General features: G+C 39.5%; 1 protein-coding gene across 2 annotated transcripts in view; it reads left to right on the top strand.

Moving 5' to 3' along the window:
* TP63 (tumor protein p63) overlaps nt 1-7181 on the top strand; it is a 246557-nt gene extending 239376 nt beyond the window's left edge. For both annotated transcript variants that reach the window (XM_065942383.1, XM_065942382.1), the window contains exons 12-14: nt 2362-2506; nt 3829-3922; nt 6885-7181. In XM_065942383.1, the coding sequence (XP_065798455.1) occupies nt 2362-2506; nt 3829-3922; nt 6885-7181 (536 nt within the window). The remainder of the gene's footprint in view (nt 1-2361; nt 2507-3828; nt 3923-6884) is intronic.
* The last annotated feature ends 13035 nt before the right edge of the window (nt 7182-20216 follow it).

The raw sequence follows: 20216 nt of genomic DNA, 5'->3' as shown, positions 1-20216 counted from the left end.
GAGCATCTCCCTTGAGCTGCAGCTGGAGGACCAGCAGGGCTAGTGTAGGGGAAGACTCTGCTCTGGGATCGGGGAAGGCTTGCTCTGAAGCTGTATGGGAGTCACAGAGAGACAGGACGGATTGAAGTTGAGTGGCTTAAATTTCTCTTGGACAAAGTTGTTTCACTTTTAAGATCTGTGACTCATTGCAGAGCACATTGGTAGAGATGGAGAAAGCTGTTCCTTTAGTAGGGATTAGGATATCTGTGGAAAGAACAGTCTGCTTTCTGCCAACTTGGATGGGGACCCACCTTCTACAGTCTTTGAGATTGTCAATAGGAAACATGGCCAACTTGTTGGAAGCAGCATTGTGTGGTGGACTTAAAATCTATAGAAACATATTTTAGTCTAGACTGCATTCCAGTATCAGCTGTGTAACTCTGGACAAGTCACCTCTCTGATCTAATGCTCCGTTTTCCATTCATAAAATTATCACTCTGCACACTTAACAGTTTATCAGTCTGTGACTCCACACTTTTGATCTTCTCAAATCGTCCCCTTCATCCCATACACAGTTATTAAAGAATCGACATAGGAAAAGGAGCTTCCCTTTTATTTACTCACACACAGATTCCTCATATCAACTAAGTATAAGAGAAAATGTGTGAATTGAGCCTGGAAATGGATGCTGATCGGTGCATAGCTTTGCTGTAAATATAATTAGCTTGTCCACTAGAACTTAATCTAACAGAGTGGCTATCCAAACTTGAAAGAAAAAAAAAAAAAAGATAGCAAACACACAGTGAGATGGCAAAAATACAGAAGGGTTACAAAGCCTAAATACATCTGTGTGTCTTGTAATCATCCTCATAAAGCAGTGCCTCAGTCTTATCCTAGAAATCCTCATGTTTTTGATCAATCCTTCAAATATGCATTTCACTGTTGCCTTGAAGAGACTGGGTTTTCTTTTTTTTTAACTTTTTATTTTGTATTGGAGCATAGCTGATTAACAGCGTTGTGACAGTTTCAGCAAAGGGACTCAGCTACCCATATACATGTACCCATTCTCCTCCAAACTCTGCTCCCATCCAGGCAGGGAGGCTCGGATTGTGACTCTCTCTGGTTCTGATAGCGCCTGTTCAGACTGTTTTGACATCAGAGGTATATGAGGTTTGGTTCCTTGGTATGGCAATGCAGACATTAGAGCCAGACCACTCTCTCACTAGTGACAAATACATCCTAAGACTAAACCTGACCCCTCAATAGGTCTACTACTTTGGCAATAAAAGGGAAAGGAACCATTTATTATTATTATTATTATTATTATTATTATTATTATTATTTTGCTTTCTCTCTGATGAGATCTTAGAGTCCTCAACTTTTTTTTGAGATGACAAAACAGTGATAGTGGTAATGATCCTTCACATTTGTGAAACAGTTTGCATTCTTTTCTCCTTATTTATGCTTAATAATTTTCCTCTGGTGGCATCAGGAAAGTCAGAGGGGAACTGATGAGACATTCTTGGCCTGTGCGCTCTAGCTGACTAGCTGGTGGTAGAGGCCTTTCCCCTTTGGTAAACTACAGTTCACTAAAATAGCAGCAAATTACCTTCATCTTTTTGTGGACATGTTATTTTTTTTGCTTTATATTCTTTTATACCTAAAAACAAAATCTGTTTCATAATTATTATTGGTATTGAGCTTTTCTTCTCTATGAGTGTTTACAGTAAGAAACCAGTGCAAGTTGGCGTTGTTCCCAAACATAATCCTGAAATAGGCCAGAAAAAAAGAGCTAGGGTCTTTCATTGCCTCCTTCCTTCTGAGACACTTGGTTCCCTACCAGTATTGCAGTGAATTCTCTCATTCCCAAACCAGTATCCCAAAGGGCCCTTTCTCATTCACGGATTTGTTCATTTGTTTGCATAACTTAAGTTTCCTGGGCGTCTGCTCTATGCCAGGCACTGTGCTTGGGTCTCTGGGGAAGCAGACATGTATCAGGTCTAATCTCCATGCTTAAAGAGATTAGCCTAGTGAAGGAGGCAGAAATATAACTCAGGAAGGCAGATACAAGGAGAACTGTATTAACATCAGGAGCAGCAAGTATTAGAAGGAGACAGAGCAGTAGAAGTAGAAAACAGAATGGGAAGAGATTGTTCTAAGAGAATGTCCCATGGTCAAGAAGTATGTCATTAGTTTGAAGTTTGGTAACTCTTCTGTTCAGTGAGATGTAAGGTGCTTAGAGGGGTGTAGGGAGAGAGAAGACTAGAAAGGAAAGCTGGTAGATTAGGTCCTTGGTAATGTTAAACCAGGTGAGATGGACCACTAGGATGCTCGTATGTGATAACAGCAGTAACCCTCTCTGTTCCTCCTGCTTCTGTTCAGTTCCTATGATGGGCACCCACATGCCAATGGCTGGAGACATGAATGGACTCAGCCCCACCCAGGCCCTCCCTCCCCCACTCTCCATGCCATCCACCTCCCACTGCACCCCCCCACCTCCGTACCCCACAGATTGCAGCCTTGTCAGGTGAGTCCACAGCATGTCCCCTGGGGGCCTGTCCTAAGCATCTCTGGGTGGTGGAGGGTGGACACTGTCAAAGTTAATAGCACAGCTGGAAAGAAAGCAAGCAACCCTGTGGTTCAAGTTCAGTTCTCTCTAATCTATGGAGTCATCAGTAGTATTTAATCAAAGCAACCATAATAATCAACATGGGAAAAAGTGAAAATGTGAGTTTATAGGCATATAAGTGTTTCATGCCTGTTTTCTCCGTCTTCACTTACTCCCTTACTCCTCCATCATATTTTTACAGTCAGTTGTGACCTTTAAATTGGTGCTCAGGGCTGGGGTTCCCAAAAGGGCAGTCAGCTTGCTATCTTGCTCCCTTTCCTGCTCTCTAGGCCTCATAGCTCTCAACCACCATGGGATCATTATTTTGCAGCTGGATGTCCATCAAAAAGTTTGAATGTTAGCAAAAATGACAGGGACTCTCAAGAAGCCAGTGGCCTCTTCTGCTTTGTCATATTGAGAAAGAGGGACATTCCAGGAAAGGGAGTTCAGATAGCCAGAAGGAAGAAAGCTGTGAAACCTAGAAATTTGTTTCCAGCAGAGGCAAACGTAGGTGTCCAAACCTCATGCCTGTTGCCTATCATCTGCTCGCGCTTCATGTGCAGGACTTTTTCACTTGACTGCTGGAATAACAGGTGTTGGTTCCCACGTGACTGATGCCACAGCATTAGCCAGTGTCAGTCAGAAAGATGGCCAAGGGCATGGCTCATCCCATCCAGTTTCTGGCTCTATGATGATTGTGGTACCATTGATCTGAGACTAGGAAAGAAAAGAAGGGGATCTGTATTTTGAAGAGGACATAAATCAGAAAGTGTTGATGACTTCACAGTATGGTGGCCTACAATTTTTCCTTAGCCACATAAACCATTCTCAGAAACCTCAGATACAAACAATCAAAGTGGAGATGCTATTTTTGAAGTGAAGGGCCAGGAGGCAAGAGGGCTGGAAACCTGAGCACTGGACTCCTTCCTTTCACCCCCTGCAATGGCTCCTATGGCACTGATATGCAACCCCTGGATCTCCACTCATTCACCATGAAAAATCTCTGCTCTACAGAAATCCTTGAACAGTTGACTTTAATCTCTGTAGATCTAAATTTAAGTTTATGTCACTAATCATTCCAAAACCTCCAATCCAAGGCCCCACATATATTTTATCTACCCCTAGTCTCTTCTGTAGGGCATCCCAGGGGAAAATGTTGGGTTTTCCTTTATCTTGCCAATGCAGTTGGGGTGAACTTTCTTTTTCTGTTTCCTCCTTCCTCTTCCCTCCTCCCTCTGCAGTTTCTTAGCAAGGTTGGGCTGTTCATCATGTCTGGACTATTTCACGACCCAGGGGCTGACCACCATCTATCAGATTGAGCATTACTCCATGGATGTAAGTAACTGTTAGACTTTTCTCTTGAGTTTTATTTCTTAATTTCCTCCCTCTGGTGACATCCACCTTGTAATTGAATCCCCTCTGTTTTTGTCTATCCCCAATCCTCAATTTTGATGAAACCCATAACCATATTAGAAAGATCCCCAGACCTCCACCTCTACATTTGAGAAGCTCAGGACTCAGCCATCCTCAGCTTGTCTGATCAGTCAGCAGTCTTCTGTTATGTGCATACTATGTGAGGGTAGGAGAAAGATCTGATTCCCACCTTCAAGGAATATATGGTCTCTGAAGAGTTCAGAGGACTTTCCAGAATTTTCTAGACTTTCTAGTCTCATTAATTGATGTAATATCCCAGGGAGGAGAGCAGGAAGCTGATGATGTTATTCTCACTTTAAAACATGGGGGGACAACAGTATAGTCATTTGGCTGGATTAGGTGATGTCAGAACCAGGGATAGAACACTGAGGTGTAAGCTTCTAGCCTTTCACCCTATTAACTGAACTTTTCTGCCTTTCCTTAAAATAGGACATGATAGGGGATTGAGCTGTGTCTCTCAATAAGAGCCATATGTTTGTTCATGATCAAATCTACCAGAATAGGGTCCAGGCATCCCTGACCACTGGGAAAGATCACTGGGTATGAGTTCAAGTCCCAGTCATTCTTTTTAGTGGTGATAAGAACATGGTGTAATCACTTTGCTTCTCTGGGTCTCAGTTAATCAAATTGGGTTCAAAATCACTGCCTTCCGGCTTTGATAACCTTTAGAGCAACCTGGATGGGAGGGAACTTATTCTTGCTTCTACAGCCCCTCTTGAACCACTGCTCACGTGGGTGGGAGCTCATTTCGTTCTGGTTTACAGCAATCTGGTTTTTCTCCCAGGCTACGCTATATGCTGCTCTGTTTGGGGTCCACTCTCCTCCCTTCTAGCTTCCAGAGGGCCCTTGGGCTGGTGGAAGAAGATATTCTCTGCCTCTGCTGCTGCTTCTGTAGTTGAGACCTTTTTTTGCCCCCCTCCTTGAGCACCGATGCCAGAGAGAGCCCTGCAGTGTAAGAACACCCCTGCCCTGCGGTAATGAGCATATGCTGCACTGCCCCTATGCCCGCCCTTCTTCACCCCTCAACCACCCCTGGCTGCTGCTCCCTAATGGAAGAAATTACAAGTAAAAGCCACAAAGAAAGCTTTAGGAATACGTTCCAACAGGTTTCCAAGAACTTCACAATGATGTCCATCCATTAAAGGCAGTTTGACACAAGTCATTGTGTTGCGCTGTGTTTGAGAACCTTACATGATGGAACAGGAACTTTGTCCCTTCCTTATATTTTTAAAGTTTTGTCCTCTACTTACTCACTTGTCCCCAGTGGGGCCTGTGTCAGGATGCCTCTTTGGTTGTTAGGATCTGCCGATGTTCTCCGCAAGTCCATCTCTACTGGTGTTGGTTAGGTCCTGGGCCAGACTCTAGGCCACAGCTATCCCACCCATCAGGATAAGTTCAGATCTATCCAAAAAGTAATGCAGTTCAATGGAGCCTAGTTTACAAAGAGTTTTGGATTTATTTGGGGTTTCAGAAGCATACAGAGGTATGCTCACTTGTCTATTTGTGGACTAACTTCTTTATAATGTATTCTCCTGCTAGAATAGGATATTAGAGTATTCATACTGCTCATTTCCAAGTTAAGAAATATTGGGAGGCTATCTAATTTCTGCTTCCTCACTTCAGCTTCTTCCTGTTCATCACTGGAAATAGACACTTCCTTTTCAGCTTGTCTCTCAATACCAGTCTTAGTTACTTCACATACTTCCCTGGAAATAATATGGTTAAATTTCTGTTTTTATAAGTATTCCCTCTAAGGTGCAAGAATGGGTTAATCATGGTATAACATAGTAATAATACAGATGACTGAGATTTACATAGTGTGCTTTATAATTTGCAATATACTTTCATATCCACATTTGCATATGAGTCCACATTACATGTTGACCTTAAAATGACTTGTATCCCACTTCGTCAATGAAGAAACCGAGGCCAGTAGGAAATAAATGACTTGAGGGAGGTCTAGAGCTAGTCAGTGACAGAATAAGAACTTCTGCCAAGGTCTTCTGATGCCAAGCACAATGTTCTTTCTACCTACCATGCTGCTCCATAAAAAAATGTCAACCATCACTAAAACAGGCTAATGAAGAACTAATGCAGATAAACAGAGATGCTACCATAGTTAGTTAAGATCAATCATCTTTGTAATGCCTTCTGCCCCCATCCATAGAGTGTGGACACTTACTCTGTGTTTTGATACCCTGATTTATCCTAACACCAAAAGATCTTTCAACCATGAGGACAGTGATAGGTTCAGAGGCTGTCCTGAGTTCCCAGTTCATTCACTTAATTGTATAATTTTAGATTTGTCAACCTCTCTGACCTTCAGCTTTTCTGTCTATAAAATAGGCATAATAATACTGACCACAAATCTTAGCATTAAATAGGATGATGAATAAAAAAATGATTAACTGAATGCCTGGCATATCGAAAGTATTCAGTATCTGTTAGTAATCTTTTTTTTTTTTTTCCTATCTCCTTCTATGAGAAGTGGTAGCATTCTATTATCTTTCTTCTAGTGATTGTAGATTTGAGAGTTGCCAGTTTCCTTTACCTGGTGTTTTTTTTTGTTTGGGGATTTTTGTTCTGTGACCTAAGTATTACCTCTATTTTACCAATGAGGAAACAGAAACCAATAGAGCTTAAATATAATACTCTACAAGAAGAGATGACACCTCAAGGCTGTATCTTTGTGCTTAGTTACCTATATCTCAAAGATTCATAAAGAGCTGATTTTATTGTCGAATTTAGAGTTCAATAAATGCAGGTCAATTAAAGCCAAGCATTGGGGAACCAAATGGTGTGAACTAAATGTCAATTTGTCTCTTTGTCCTAATTCTCCTGGATTCACTTCCCTATTGCGCAGGATTTGGCAAGTCTAAAAATACCTGAGCAATTCCGACATGTCATCTGGAAAGGCATCCTGGACCACCGGCAGCTCCACGACTTCTCCTCCCCTCCCCACCTCCTGCGGACCCCAAGTGGCGCCTCCACAGTCAGCGTGGGCTCCAGTGAGACCCGGGGTGAGCGTGTCATTGACGCTGTCCGCTTCACCCTCCGCCAGACCATCTCCTTCCCACCCCGAGATGAGTGGAATGATTTCAACTTTGACATGGATGCTCGGCGCAACAAGCAACAGCGTATCAAAGAAGAGGGCGAGTGAGCTGGGCGTGGTGGTGCAGGCTCTTCCCATTGTCCCATCTGCCTACCCTCTATGCCCCCTACCCCCCAAGGCGCAACTGCTTGACCCCCAAGCCTTCTCCCTAGCTCCTCTCCTTCCTCTTTTCAGTCTGGTTTCTTAAGGGAAGGAGAAGTAAGAGGCTACGTTTTACCTAATGTCTGACCTGGCGCCTGATTCTTTCTGGCTTTAAGCCTTCAGCTCCCTTGTTTGCAGGACCGAAATTGTCATGGCTATGCAGAAGTGAGCAAAAAAGCAGTGGGTGTCTCCTTAAGCGGCAGAGAGCTCTCATTGACTTTTATAAAGCATTTTCACCCTTATAGTCTAAGACTATACATATAAATATATAAATATACAGTATATATTTTTGGGTGGGGGCATCGAGTATTGCTTAAAATGTAATTTAAAGGAAAAAAATCGAGTTGCACTTATCACCTTTTTTTTTTTTTTCTTTTCTAATTTACTTGCTTTGGATTGCTTATCTATAGGCCTTCTCTCAAAGTCAGCCATGAATGGTAGCAGGTATCTAGATCTTGATAGTTTTTGTGAGTGACAATGACATGTAGGTACCTTCAGTTCTTTTGATGCTAAACATGTTACATCCAACCTTTGCTTAGATCTATTTGTTATTATGTGGGTGAGACTGGATACCTATGTATGCGATTCTCTATGTTGGTGTATTTTATGTTACTGATATCCCTACTACTGATGGTGTTTGCCTTTGGGGTGATATAGTTCAATTACCAGAAAAAGTCCATGTTTACACTGTCACTCACCAGAGGAAAAGAAACATCCTCCCTTGCTTTTGGTTGGGATTGGGGAATGTGAATAGTGGCCAAAATCCTTAAAAAGTCACTGCAGCCAATTTAGTAGCACCTGTCACCATGTGTCCTGGTATATTAACAATCTCCTCATGTTTAGTGCCAGACACACCTTAACTCTCAGTATTTATTGGCAAAGCATTAGCTGCCAGTACAAAAGCTTGAAAACTAAATTTCACAACTAGATTGATTAACTCAATTACACATTTGCTACCCTTGTTTAAGGTTAGCAAATTAAGGTTGATTTGATTGGGATGAATGCACCTGTCTAGTTCTTGCAGTCAACCTTTAATATGTAGTAAGAATATCCAGGACAAACAGGAATCTTACAGACATTGCATCTCCTCTAAATAGTAAGAGATCTCAGTAAACCATGAATTGAAGCACTTGGAAGACTTTTTGAAACATAAATAGTATTATTTGGTAAATATTTCCTCCAGTGACCCTCACATTCTATAAAATTCTGCATATAAAAGCTTGTAAATCTTTCTCTCTTCAAGGTTTAAAATAGGGGTATTGATTTGGAAAATGTAAAATTATGAGATCAGTTTTCCTGTAGCATCAGTTTTATCACTACATCACTTAACTTTTTGAATAATATTAGTTTCATTTAGTTTGAAAGTAACTGTGAGAGCCCAACTTCCCGTCCATCTCTCTTCTGGACTGTGCATGAGCATAAAAATATCCTAACAGATCAGAGGGTAAGCTTTCCATTGGAGATGTTGCTTGAACCGCATAAGCAGAGACTTATCTTCAGATTAAAAAAAAAGTGTAAATGGAGATATTCCTATACATCTTTTAGAAACATACTTCATAGCAGATACTTTTTTTTCAAACCACAAAGCCAAGTATTTTGTATATATTGCTAATGAGCTCTAAAAGCCTACTGTGCATTTTGGTAAAGGACTATCATTGCACATAAGAATCCAATTTTATTTTAAAGTGCAAAAGGGCTAATGTGGCTCAAAAATATATGAGTTTCATCTGAAAAGTGTATATATATTTTGCGTGTGAAATTGCATACTTTGTGTTTTATTATCTTTCTCTTCTTGGGATAATGGGTTTTCCAGAACCACCATTGAGATTTTTTTTTATTATTATTATTGTTTTTGTATTTTCATGGAAACACCATTTAGTGAAACTACAATGTCAAATAAAAAAAAAAAAAAACGCCATTACTGTAAGATGGGGGGAAGGGAAAGTTGTTTTTTTATTATTTTTTTTAAATTTTGTATGTTAAAGAGAGTGAGTCCTTGATTTCAAAGTCTTATTGTGCCTAAATGGTAATAAGCACTGCTAGTATGTGGAACAAGCATGCAGGTTTGAAAGCCTATTAATGGGAAGAATGAAAGCCGTGCCTTCGCAATGCTAGAGGGACAAATGGCTTCCTGGACTGTCCTGAGTGTTTGAATAAACATAGGGCATCTGAGCTATCTCAGCACTATTCAGGTACCACTAAGGACTCAAATTCCTGTACTGTACATCATGGGTTTGGCATGAGCCAAAGTGAGGCACAACTTCTGGCCTCTCACATCCTGGTTGAAACTTAACGTTTTTTTGAGTGTATGAGTAACTAGCATAAGGGGAGAAAGAATATAAAGGACAGAAAAGGGGGCATGGGCTTAATGGAGTTCTAATGTGGCCTCATTATAGTACAGTTGGCTGAAGAAAGGATACATTTTTGTTTCAAGTTGATTAGAAATGGAAATGGAGAATAGAACTTTCTTCATTAAATCCATTTGCCTTTTGTTTTCTTGATATTCCCCTAAAATACAGTATGTGGGGTGTTGAATGTTTAAGGGTTGCATTTTTTATTATTTTTATAATTGTGAAAAATTAAGTCAATGCCAAATGTTTTATATGCTTTATTAATGTTTTTGAAAGGTTTTTTTTTTCTTATAGATGTGATGCTTTTTTTTTTTTTTTTTTTAAGTTTCAGTTGCTTGTCTTTTGGAATTTGGGGCAATGGGCTTTGGATGAGCCAGAGGCAAATCCACAAGCCACTTATGTTTGCCAGGACATGCAATAAAATTAAAAAATAAATAAAATTTGCATTGAGAAATGGTGTTGATGTATGCATCTGTCTGTCTGCCTACCTGTCTGGCCTTTGGCCTTATTTTTATTGAGGTAGAGGAAAAGATGCCAAGGATCCCCAAGAAACATTAGATTCAAATATTGACACTTAACAAAAAATAAAAACCAGGAGGTGGCTCATGTGGTAAAGAGTTTGCCTGCCATGCAGGAGACCTGGGTTCAATCCCTGAGTCAGGAAGATCCCTTAGAGAAGGGAATGGCAACCCACTCCAGTATTCTTGCCTAGAGAATTCCATGGACAGAGGAGCAGAGTGGGTCATAGTCCATGGGGTTACAGAGTCTGACACAACTGAGCAATTCACACTACACTACTACACTTATATACCTGCCTTGGCACATAAGACACTCACAGATGTAATATGTATTTGATTGAGGTCAGAATGAGTTTGCTTTGGAATAGGGACTAGACTTCAGATATTCCTAATGTCTGATTTAGTGTCCTTTCCATGGTGCCCAGCAAGGACCTCCTCTGGACTACAGGCTGGGATGCAAATGGCCCGGACTGTATGTGGGAGCAGCATTGCAGTTGGTGGGCTATGGTCTGGGCATGCTTCCCTTTAAATTGTTAAATATCACCTTTTAGTTATATACATTGATTCCGCCGATAAAATATCTCCTATCAAAATGGTTTAATGGTTTTATTTTAAATAAGTTTGTCCATTTTTGGACTAATATTAGATGTCATGAAAAAAGTTTAACATCTTAGGTTTATAAACAGCTTTACAGAGTAACATATATAATATACAATATTTATATATATATTGTTTCCCTGGTGGTTCAGATAGTAAAGAAACCACCTGTAAAGTGGGAGACCTGTGTTCAATCCCTGGGTTGGGAAGATCCCTTGGAGGAGGGCATGGCAACCTACTCCAGTATCCCTGCCTGGAGAATCCCCATGGACAGGGGAGCCTGGGGGCTACAGTCCATGGGGTCGCAAAGATGTCTGAGCGACTAAGCACACAATATTTTTCTATTTATAGATGTAATCACATTATGAATAGATGCATCCCTATAGGTAAGGCTGTTTCAGCTTAAATTAGGGGTACTGAAAGACTCCAATTCTTATTTTTTAAAATTCAAATGTTAGATCCCCTAAAATGTCAGGGTTAAGATAATGGCTGCCAGAAAAAGAAGAAAGAGCAGTGAACATGGTTAATCCTTAATATACTATTAAGGCACTTTGGACTCAGTTGTCATTTGTTTCTTTGTTTGAGCAGTTCTAACCATTTGTATGGATTGGTACTCATGACTCTATTCTCTTTTAGAGGTCTTCTGAAATGCATAGAAAAAAATTAACACTTTTTAAAAAGAAGTTTAGGTTTATAACAAAATTGAGAGCAAAGTACAGAGATCCCCTTGGACTCCACAGATTGATGATTTATCAACCCCCCTCACCAGAGTGCTACACCTGTTACAACTGAGGAAATGACCTTGGTACATCATTATCACCCAAAGTCTGCAGTTTACATTAGAGTTCACTTTTATGTAGTACAGCCTATGATGACGTGTCCACCATTATGATATAATAATATGTAGTTTCACTGCCCTAAAAGTCCCCTGTGTTTCGCCTATTCATGTCTCCCTCCTCAAAACTCAAATAGCAACTTTTACTGTCCAGCAAATTTTTAAAAATTATCTCCATAATTTTGCCTTTTTAAGAATGTCATGTAGCTAGAATCATGCAGTATATAGTCTTTTCCCAGTGGGCTTCTTTCACTCAGTAATATACATACATTTAAATTTCCTCCATGTCTTTATGACTTAATAGCTCATTTCATTTTAGCACTGAATAATATTCTATAGTCTGGACATACCAGTTTATTTGTTCATTTCCAGTTGAAAGACATCTTGATTGCTTTCAAATGTTGACAAGTATGTATGAAGCTGCTAGGGACACCTGAGTGCAAGTTTTCACGTGGACATAAGTTTTCAACTCCTTTAGGAAAATACCAAAGAGTGTGATTGCTGAATTGTGTGATAAGAATATGTTTAATTTTGTAAGAAACTGCCCAATTGTACTCCAAAGTGCTGTACCTTCTATCAGGAATGAATGACAGTTCCTGTTGTTTCATATCCTCACCAGCATTTGGTGTTATTAGTGTCCTGGATTTTGGCCATTCTAAAAGGTGTATAGTGGTATCTCAGTGTTTTAATTCACACATCCTTAATGACCTAAGTAGAGCATCTTTTCTTACATTTATTTTTCATATCTCTGTTGTGAGATGTCTATTAAGGTGTTTGGCTAATTTTTTCACCAGTCTGTTTGTTCTTTTAACTTTGAACTCTTAAGAATTCTGAAACTACTTTTTCAAAAAGAATAAACTGTGTATAGTGTAGTTATTGAAGGGCTTGTTACACCCTTTCATAAATCTCAAGTGTAGTATGGAATATTAGTTATTTTTCCATATTTGATATACTGTCTCTTTTTATCATTCTAGAAATTACTTCTATCCTAACATCAATTCAATGATCAAAAATGCAATGACCACAGTTTTAAAAAGGAAAAATGGTGGAACTGTCCGACATGATGCTGTCTAATTTGGTATCTAATAGGTACTTAAAATGCGGCTATTCAAAACTGAGAATTGCTATAAATGCAGGCGGCATATTATATTTCAGAGACTTAGAATAAAAGGTAAATAATATAAAATAGTTCACCAATCATTTTGTTATAGATATGTGTTAAAAGATGCTACAGGTTATAAAGTCTACTACTAAAATTAATTTTACCTCTCTTTATATTGTATGTGCCTACTAGAAAGCTTAAATTTATGTAATTATCAAGTTTTCTGGGGTTTCCCAGGTGGTACAGTGGTAAAGAAAGTCTGCCAATGCAGGAGATGCAAGAGACAAAGGTTTGATTCCCTGGGTCGGGAAGATTCCTTGGAGTAAGAAATGGCAACCCACTTCAGTACTCTTTCCTAGAAAATTTAATGGACAGAGGAGCCTGGCAGGCCATGGGGTCATAGAGTTGGACACAACTGAGTGACTGAGCATGCACACACCAGTTTTCTCACTGTATCACTCAAAACTGTTGCATCATCTTTCAAGAACATAGAATAATATGAAAGACATTCATCTTTGTAGTCTTTTAGTTTTCTTTATAAGAATTCAAAACTTTAAAAAATTTTCTCCCCATGATGTCCAAGAGATTAAAATTGAAAGTAAGATGTTTCAAAATGATTAAATCAGAAGATGACTAGAAAGAGACAATGCCACTTTGGACTCTACTGATAATAGTGAAATGAATTGTCTAAGTTAAATCTCAGACTGAGTCTTTGTGTGATGATATCATAGATAAAGTTTCTCATATAAAAGACACAATGGTTGAGCAATATGGTTCTAAGGATGGTAAAGGATATATGGTACTCTTATATAGTTAATTGTTAAACAGGCGAATTTCATTATGTAAATTTGGGGAACAAGAACCTGACCATTCTAATTTCCTATAAGGACATGTAACAGTATTCTTTAACTCTAATGATTATTGTAACCAAAATTTACCCAATTTGCTTCACAAGTGGAAAAATACTAAAGGTAGGTATGTATCAAAGATAAATTGGAAGACTCTAGATACTGTAGAAATTTAGTTCATTGGATTGATCATTCTAATTGGTATTTATACATGTGAAAATAAAAATTTTTTTTTTTAATTTTTATTTTTCAGTGGGTTTTGTCATACATTGATATGAACCAGCCATAGAGTTACGAAAATAAAAATATTTTTGAGCAAAGAATATGGTAATCCTCTCTTCAACATAATAATAAGCCATCAAATGTTATAACTTTTTTAAAGCATTGTAAATTATGATGAAAATACAAGATGAACAATCTCTGATAAGTAATGATAGGATGCATCAAAGATGCGAAGCTTTCCAAGTGTCTCAGTGCTAAAGAATCCACTCGTTAATACAGGAGGTGTATGTAATCCCTGGGTCAGAAAGATCCCCCTGGAAAAGGAAATGACTACCCATTCCAGTATTCTTTCCTGGAGAACCCCATGGACAGGGGAGCCTGGAGGGCTACAGTCGATAGTTTCACAGAGTCGGACACGGCTGAGCATGCACACATCAGAGATATATTTGAAATCAGTATATATAGGATGGTTATGTCCCAGGTTGCAATGATAGTTCATGAACAGTTAATTGCATTCAGAGGATATTTCTCATTTTGTGTATATGTACCCTCAAAAATCATAAAACCAAATAACAAAATTTTAGATTTACTATATTTAAATTCTTATTATTTCTGATGATATTTTTCCTTCTTTACTCTTCTGTATTATATAAAATTAATAGAATATTTAAAAAAGAAACTAGATGCAGATAATAATGGATATTGACTTTTTCCCTGTTACACTGTTATTAGAATAACTTAACAACATAGGACACCAAAGACTTACTGTTGATAAAAAACATGCTTGAATTATCTAAAATTTGCATAGAACTTCTGAGTTCCAGGGACTTTATTTCTGTGTTTTATTGTACCATTGAAAGTTTCTAGAAAATAACCCAGGGATTCTAGTTGATATGCAAGACACTGCTGGCAGCAGAATAAAAGTACGAAATGAAGAGTTGTACGTATGTGGCAGGATATACACTGGAGCCTTCCTGACTCAGGAATCTTGAGACAGACACCCACGGACTAGCAGGAGACAGTATTCAGTCTCCTTTCAACAATTCTCTTTTCACATTCCACAGTTCTCTTACTAGAGAGAACTGACAGTTCTCCAGTTCTTTCCACCTCCACCTTTGGCACGGTTCTCTTACTAGAGAACTTAATAGAGAGAAATTACTAGTAAACTGAACATAGGATACTTCCAGCCTTGAGCATAGATTTCCTAACAGCTTCTTTGTAACTATGAAGGCCTTAATGTTTATTATTGGTTTATTATTATTTTTCTGAACTCAATTAACACTTTTTTTTTTTCCCAGTGCTTCAGGCTTATTCCAAAAAATGGTTATGCAGATGAATACATTTTCAGGGAAATACAAAGAAGCAGAGTGGAAAGACCACTGGACTGAAATCTGATGACTGTGGGCCCAATGCTTAATTTTCTGCACCTCAGTTTCAGCATCTTGAAATGAGGAGTGTGAACCTCTAACTTGTTCATATTTTAGTAACTTCCTTTAGGAGAGAGCTGAAAGACGGCATAAAACAGCTCTGTTAATACTGATATGATTGCTTCCCTGGTGGCTTGGCAGTAAAGAATCTGCCTGACAATGCAGGAGATACAATTTGAATCCCTGAATCAGGAAGATCCCCTGCAGAAGGTAATGGCTACCCACTCCAGTATTCTTGCCTGGGAAATCCCATGGACAGAGCAGCCTGACGAGCTACAGTCCACGGGGTTGCAAAAGAGTCAGACATAGTGACTGAACAATACAGATGTGAGGTTGTAGCTTTAAGACAAATTAGAGTCTGAAAACTCAAAAAAATTTTTATATCCATATATAGTATATATTTTTTCAGATACAAGTAGTTAATTAAAGTTGTGCTTTTAGGGTCATTGTTGGGTGTGTGCTTGAAATTTATGAGATTTGTAACTCCTCACACTAATCCTGAATCTATGTGCCAAGTGGGTGGCAAGTACTGGCAGGTAAATTTCTCTTTTGTGATTCTGATCAAAATTCTAAGCCTAAGACTTGGAGGTACAGCATTTAGTAATTTAAGTAAAAGTTAGACTGCTCTTGCTGTTTTTGTTCAGTCGCTAAGTCATATCTGACTTTTTACTACCCCTTGGACTGCAGGCTACCGGGCTCCTCTATCCACGGGTGTTTTTTCAGGCAAGAATACTGCAGTGGGTTGCCATTTCCTTCTCTATGGGATCTTCCTGGACCAGGGATCAAATCCATGTCTCTTGTACCTCCTGCATTGCAGACAGATTCTTTACCACTGAGCCTCTTGGGAAGCCCAAATGTTAAATACAGAGTCAAATTTAGATGGGAAGAAATTCTAGCAAAAAGAGCTTGACTTAGAGTAACATATAGTAAATGAAGAGTTTTATGGCACTTTAATTCATCTGACATTTGTTCCATAATTTGGGGAGCACCACAATTTTATCTGTAAAAGAAGTTATGATAATTTTGAATAATGGTTTTATATTCCTAAACTCTAGGCACTGTCTTCTACAAGTTGATCATTCTGCCCTACCATTTTTTAGCTAAGTTTGCATTAGTTGTATCCAATTTTTTGTGAACCTACCAATACCTTCCTCATACTACTCTGTTCCATTAACGAGTGAAAAATAGAAGAAGCGCTTGTAAGCCCTCACAATATCTAGGGTGCAGAAACACCGACATTTAAAATGAGAGTAAAAGAAGAAAGAACATGAAGATCAACCCATTGTCAGATTCTGGGCATTGAAATGAAAAGAAATTCTGCTGTGTCATTCCACAGGGCCTCCTGCCAAATGCATTTTAGATATGTTCAGAATGTTTGCTCTCAAGAGTTCTAGAATTACCATGGCATAAAACTACATTATAGTTGGTATATTCTAACAAATCTTGGTACTCATAAATATCCAACAGGTTATAAAAGAATGTTTTAGGAAATTAGCTTTTGTGAATCTCACTCAGGCCTGAGAGGCCAAGCCCTAGGAAAAATATTTCTAATGCATAGTGTTCAGAACGATTACTGGGCCACTAGGAGGTGTGTGGGTGTATGGATGCCTGTGCACATGATTGTTTGTTGTCTTTTTTTTTTCTTTTTCTACTTTTAGGATATGGGTATTTCAATGTCCTTTTCACTTGCCTTTTGCTTTTTCTTGGTTTTTTTTTTTTTTGGAACATTCCCATTTCCCTCCTTGTTCCCTTCTCTTTTTTTTCTACTAGAGATCACCACATTGTGTTCTATTCTCTACTCAAACTTGATGTCCTAGGTAAGTGGTAATTCCCTCTATGATGGACAGGGCACCAGGGTTGTTTGCATATAGTCAGGAGTTCTAAGTCATTCTTTGAAGGTAGTGGCTTGCTACTTCATTCTTATTGACCCCCTCCCTCAGACTCCTGATACCTTCAAGAGTCACATGCAGGGCAAGAAGTCACGTCTAATGGTAGTCTCACGCAGGCTCAGCAGAAGGCATCATACTATCCCATGGCTGGCTGGCATTCAGTCAGGATCTGGCAATCAATGGGTGCTCTGTCTTCTCAGATACTGCCCTTCTTTTTCCCTCTTATAATATCCGATTAATGAGAACAGAACGTAGCTTGGCTGCCTCTCCCCTCCATCTTTCATCTCCTCAATCTCATTACTTCTTGTCCTGGGGTACAATACCACAGTCTTTCCTCATCATCACAGCCTCTGTAACACTTTGACCTCCCTTGATGAGGGTAGCAGGAGTGGTGAGTATCTGCCTCTCTCCCATGATTGTAATGCATCCTTTCCTTCCCTGAGGATAAAAGTTCCCCTGTCTCTTGGCTGAAAGATTATTTTCTTATGAACCCCACTCCAATTATTTCTGTGGTGCTCTTGTGTAATAGCAGTCTCTCCTCCTCATGTTGAATGGGTCAGTGGATTCACGGTGAGAAAACAGAAGTGGTAAATTTTGTTAAGGTGTGAGAATCTGATGAAGCTGGCTGAGCTCAGCAAAAGTCTGTGCAGAGGTGGCACGTAGGCTTGGTGCTATGAAGGCTTCCTTTGTGCTTCCCATTTAAAGGGCTGCTCAGCTTCCCTTCAAACTTTCTGGTCTGTGCTAGGCACTGTGGGAAATTCATGGTTGAGAAGGACACAGCACTATGTTCTTAGAAGTGGAGACCAAAAGGGACTTAAGAATGATCAAGCTGTTTCTCATTTTATGGAGCAGGAAACTGAAGTCCAGGCAGGAAATAGGACTATCCAGGATCTCATAGCAGAGCTGCATCCAACTAGCCAATAGCAAGGAAGAACCAGGAGGTCCCAACCTCCCCTTCCCACTTTCAGGGCCACATGGCCCAATGAACGTCTAATTTGAAGAGGTCTCTTTTCCATACCACAGCAAAGCCCTTGTTCTTTTTTTTTTTTTTTTTTAAATTTTATTGGAGTATAATTTGCTTTACAGGCTTCCCTTGTGGTTCAGCTGGTAAAGAATCCGCCTGCAATGTGGGAGACCTGAGTTTGATCCCTGGATTGGGAAGATCCCCTGGAGAAGGGAAAAGCTACCCACTGCAGTATTCTGGCCTGGAGAATTCCATGGACTGTATAGTCCATGGGGTTGCAAAGAGTCAGACACGACTAAGCAACTTTCACTTTCATAGTTGCTTTACAATGTTGTGTTAGTTTCTGCTGTAGAGCAAAGTGAATCAGCTACATATACACATGTATCCCCGCTTCCTTGGATTTCCTCCCCATCTAGGTCACACAGAGCATCAAGTAGAGCCCCCTGTTCTATGCAGTAGGTTCTCATTAGCCATCCACTTTATTTATTATAGTGCATATATGTCAATCCCAATCTCCCAGCTCATTCTACCCCCGCTTTCCCCACTTGGTGTCCATACATTTCTTCTCTATGTCTGTCTCTATTTCTGCTTTGCAAATAGGTTCATCTGTACAACTTTTCTAGAATCTGCTTATTCTTTCATTACTTTCTCAATGGAATGTGGCAATTAATATTTTGGGTGCTACTTCCAGTAGATCTTCCTCTAGTTTTTTTTTGTGTTTTTTTTTTTTACTACCCCTCCCCCTTCCTCTAGTTTTCTACTTGCTTTACTATTTCCCCACCCTTATGCTTTTGTTTGGCCATCAACGCTCCTGACCTAAAGCACTCTCTGAAATTCATAGAAAAGGGGTATTAGAACCAGTTATGACTTTTCTGTTCTCAGTACTATGAAAATCAGGTCTTGCCTCTGCCACTCGGTTGGATCTTTTGGTTTATTATTTTTTTTTTAACTTGTTTTTAAATGCAAAACCACATTGTTCTTCTTGGATTAAGAATGAATATTTCTGCTCACACAGATTGTCTTTTCTAATGAAAAAAAAAAATGTAGCTTGTTCCATTCCCTATTAAAAATTCCCTTGCAAAAACCTAGGTTCTCCTTGACTCAAAAAAGACATAATAATCACTTTGAACCTAGCACCTCTTAGAGTTATGGGTACAAGTTTCCTTCCCAGCTGGACAATCTCCTGACGCCAGAAAATGCCTGGGCCCATTGATTTTAAATAACATCTCCCACACTATCAGGAAATTAGTGTTCTGCACTGAAGAGTGTGTATAGGAAATATGTACTGAATGAATTGATGAATGAGAATTAAGCTCCGTAGTGAAAGGGAAAGTTACTCAGTCCTGTCCAACTTTTTGCAACCCCATGGACTATACAGTCCATGGAATTCTCCAGGCCACAATACTAGAGTGGGTAGCCATTCCCTTCTCCAGGAGATCTTCCCAACCCAGGGATCAAACCCAGGCCTCCTGCACTGCAGATGGATTCTTCACTAGCTGAGCCATCAGGGAAGCCCACGAATACTAGAGGGGTTCACCTACCCCTTCTCCAGCAGATCTCTGACCCCTGTATTCTCATCTTGGCTTTACCATTCATCAGCTGGTGACCTTGGAAAAATTATTTAATTTTTCTGCTTGGTTTGTCTCATGCTAAAATGGGGTAGTTGTGGCCCTACATTACTCTGTTGTGACACTGAGATGGCTTAATGCCTGCCAAGTATTTTTTTAAAAGCCTATGTGTGGTGAATGATCTCTAACTATACATTTTATTTTGTATTTACTTTGAGAAAACATCTATAGCTCATTCATAGGTGAGACCTGAGCACCTACTAGGTTAAAGCTCCTAGTTTGAATTTCTAAGTTTGGCAGAAGGACTTTCTCTGCCTTCACATTTCATGTGGAAATATCCTCCACATTTCACGTTCAGAGGCCTCAGCAAAGCCCAATCTGGGTTGATAAAGAGATAACAGAGATAGAAATGGAAGGAGCTATACTACAGGGTGTGGGGGCAACACAGGAGAGCCCAAAACCTGAGTTCTGATCATTTCTCTGCTGTGAACTCACAGGAAACCTTGGACTAGACATGGCAGTCTCAGTCATTCCCGTCTCTAGAAGGTCAAAAGCTCTAAGTTCTCTTCTGTCATTGGTATTCTAGACACACATAGATATCCATGAGGTAACCCACTATTT

The sequence above is a fragment of the Muntiacus reevesi genome, chromosome 8 (assembly GCF_963930625.1).
Source record: "Muntiacus reevesi chromosome 8, mMunRee1.1, whole genome shotgun sequence".
NCBI lineage: Eukaryota > Metazoa > Chordata > Mammalia > Artiodactyla > Cervidae > Muntiacus > Muntiacus reevesi.
Note: the sequence above shows the minus strand (reverse complement) of the source record. Positions and strands in the feature narration are given on the sequence as shown.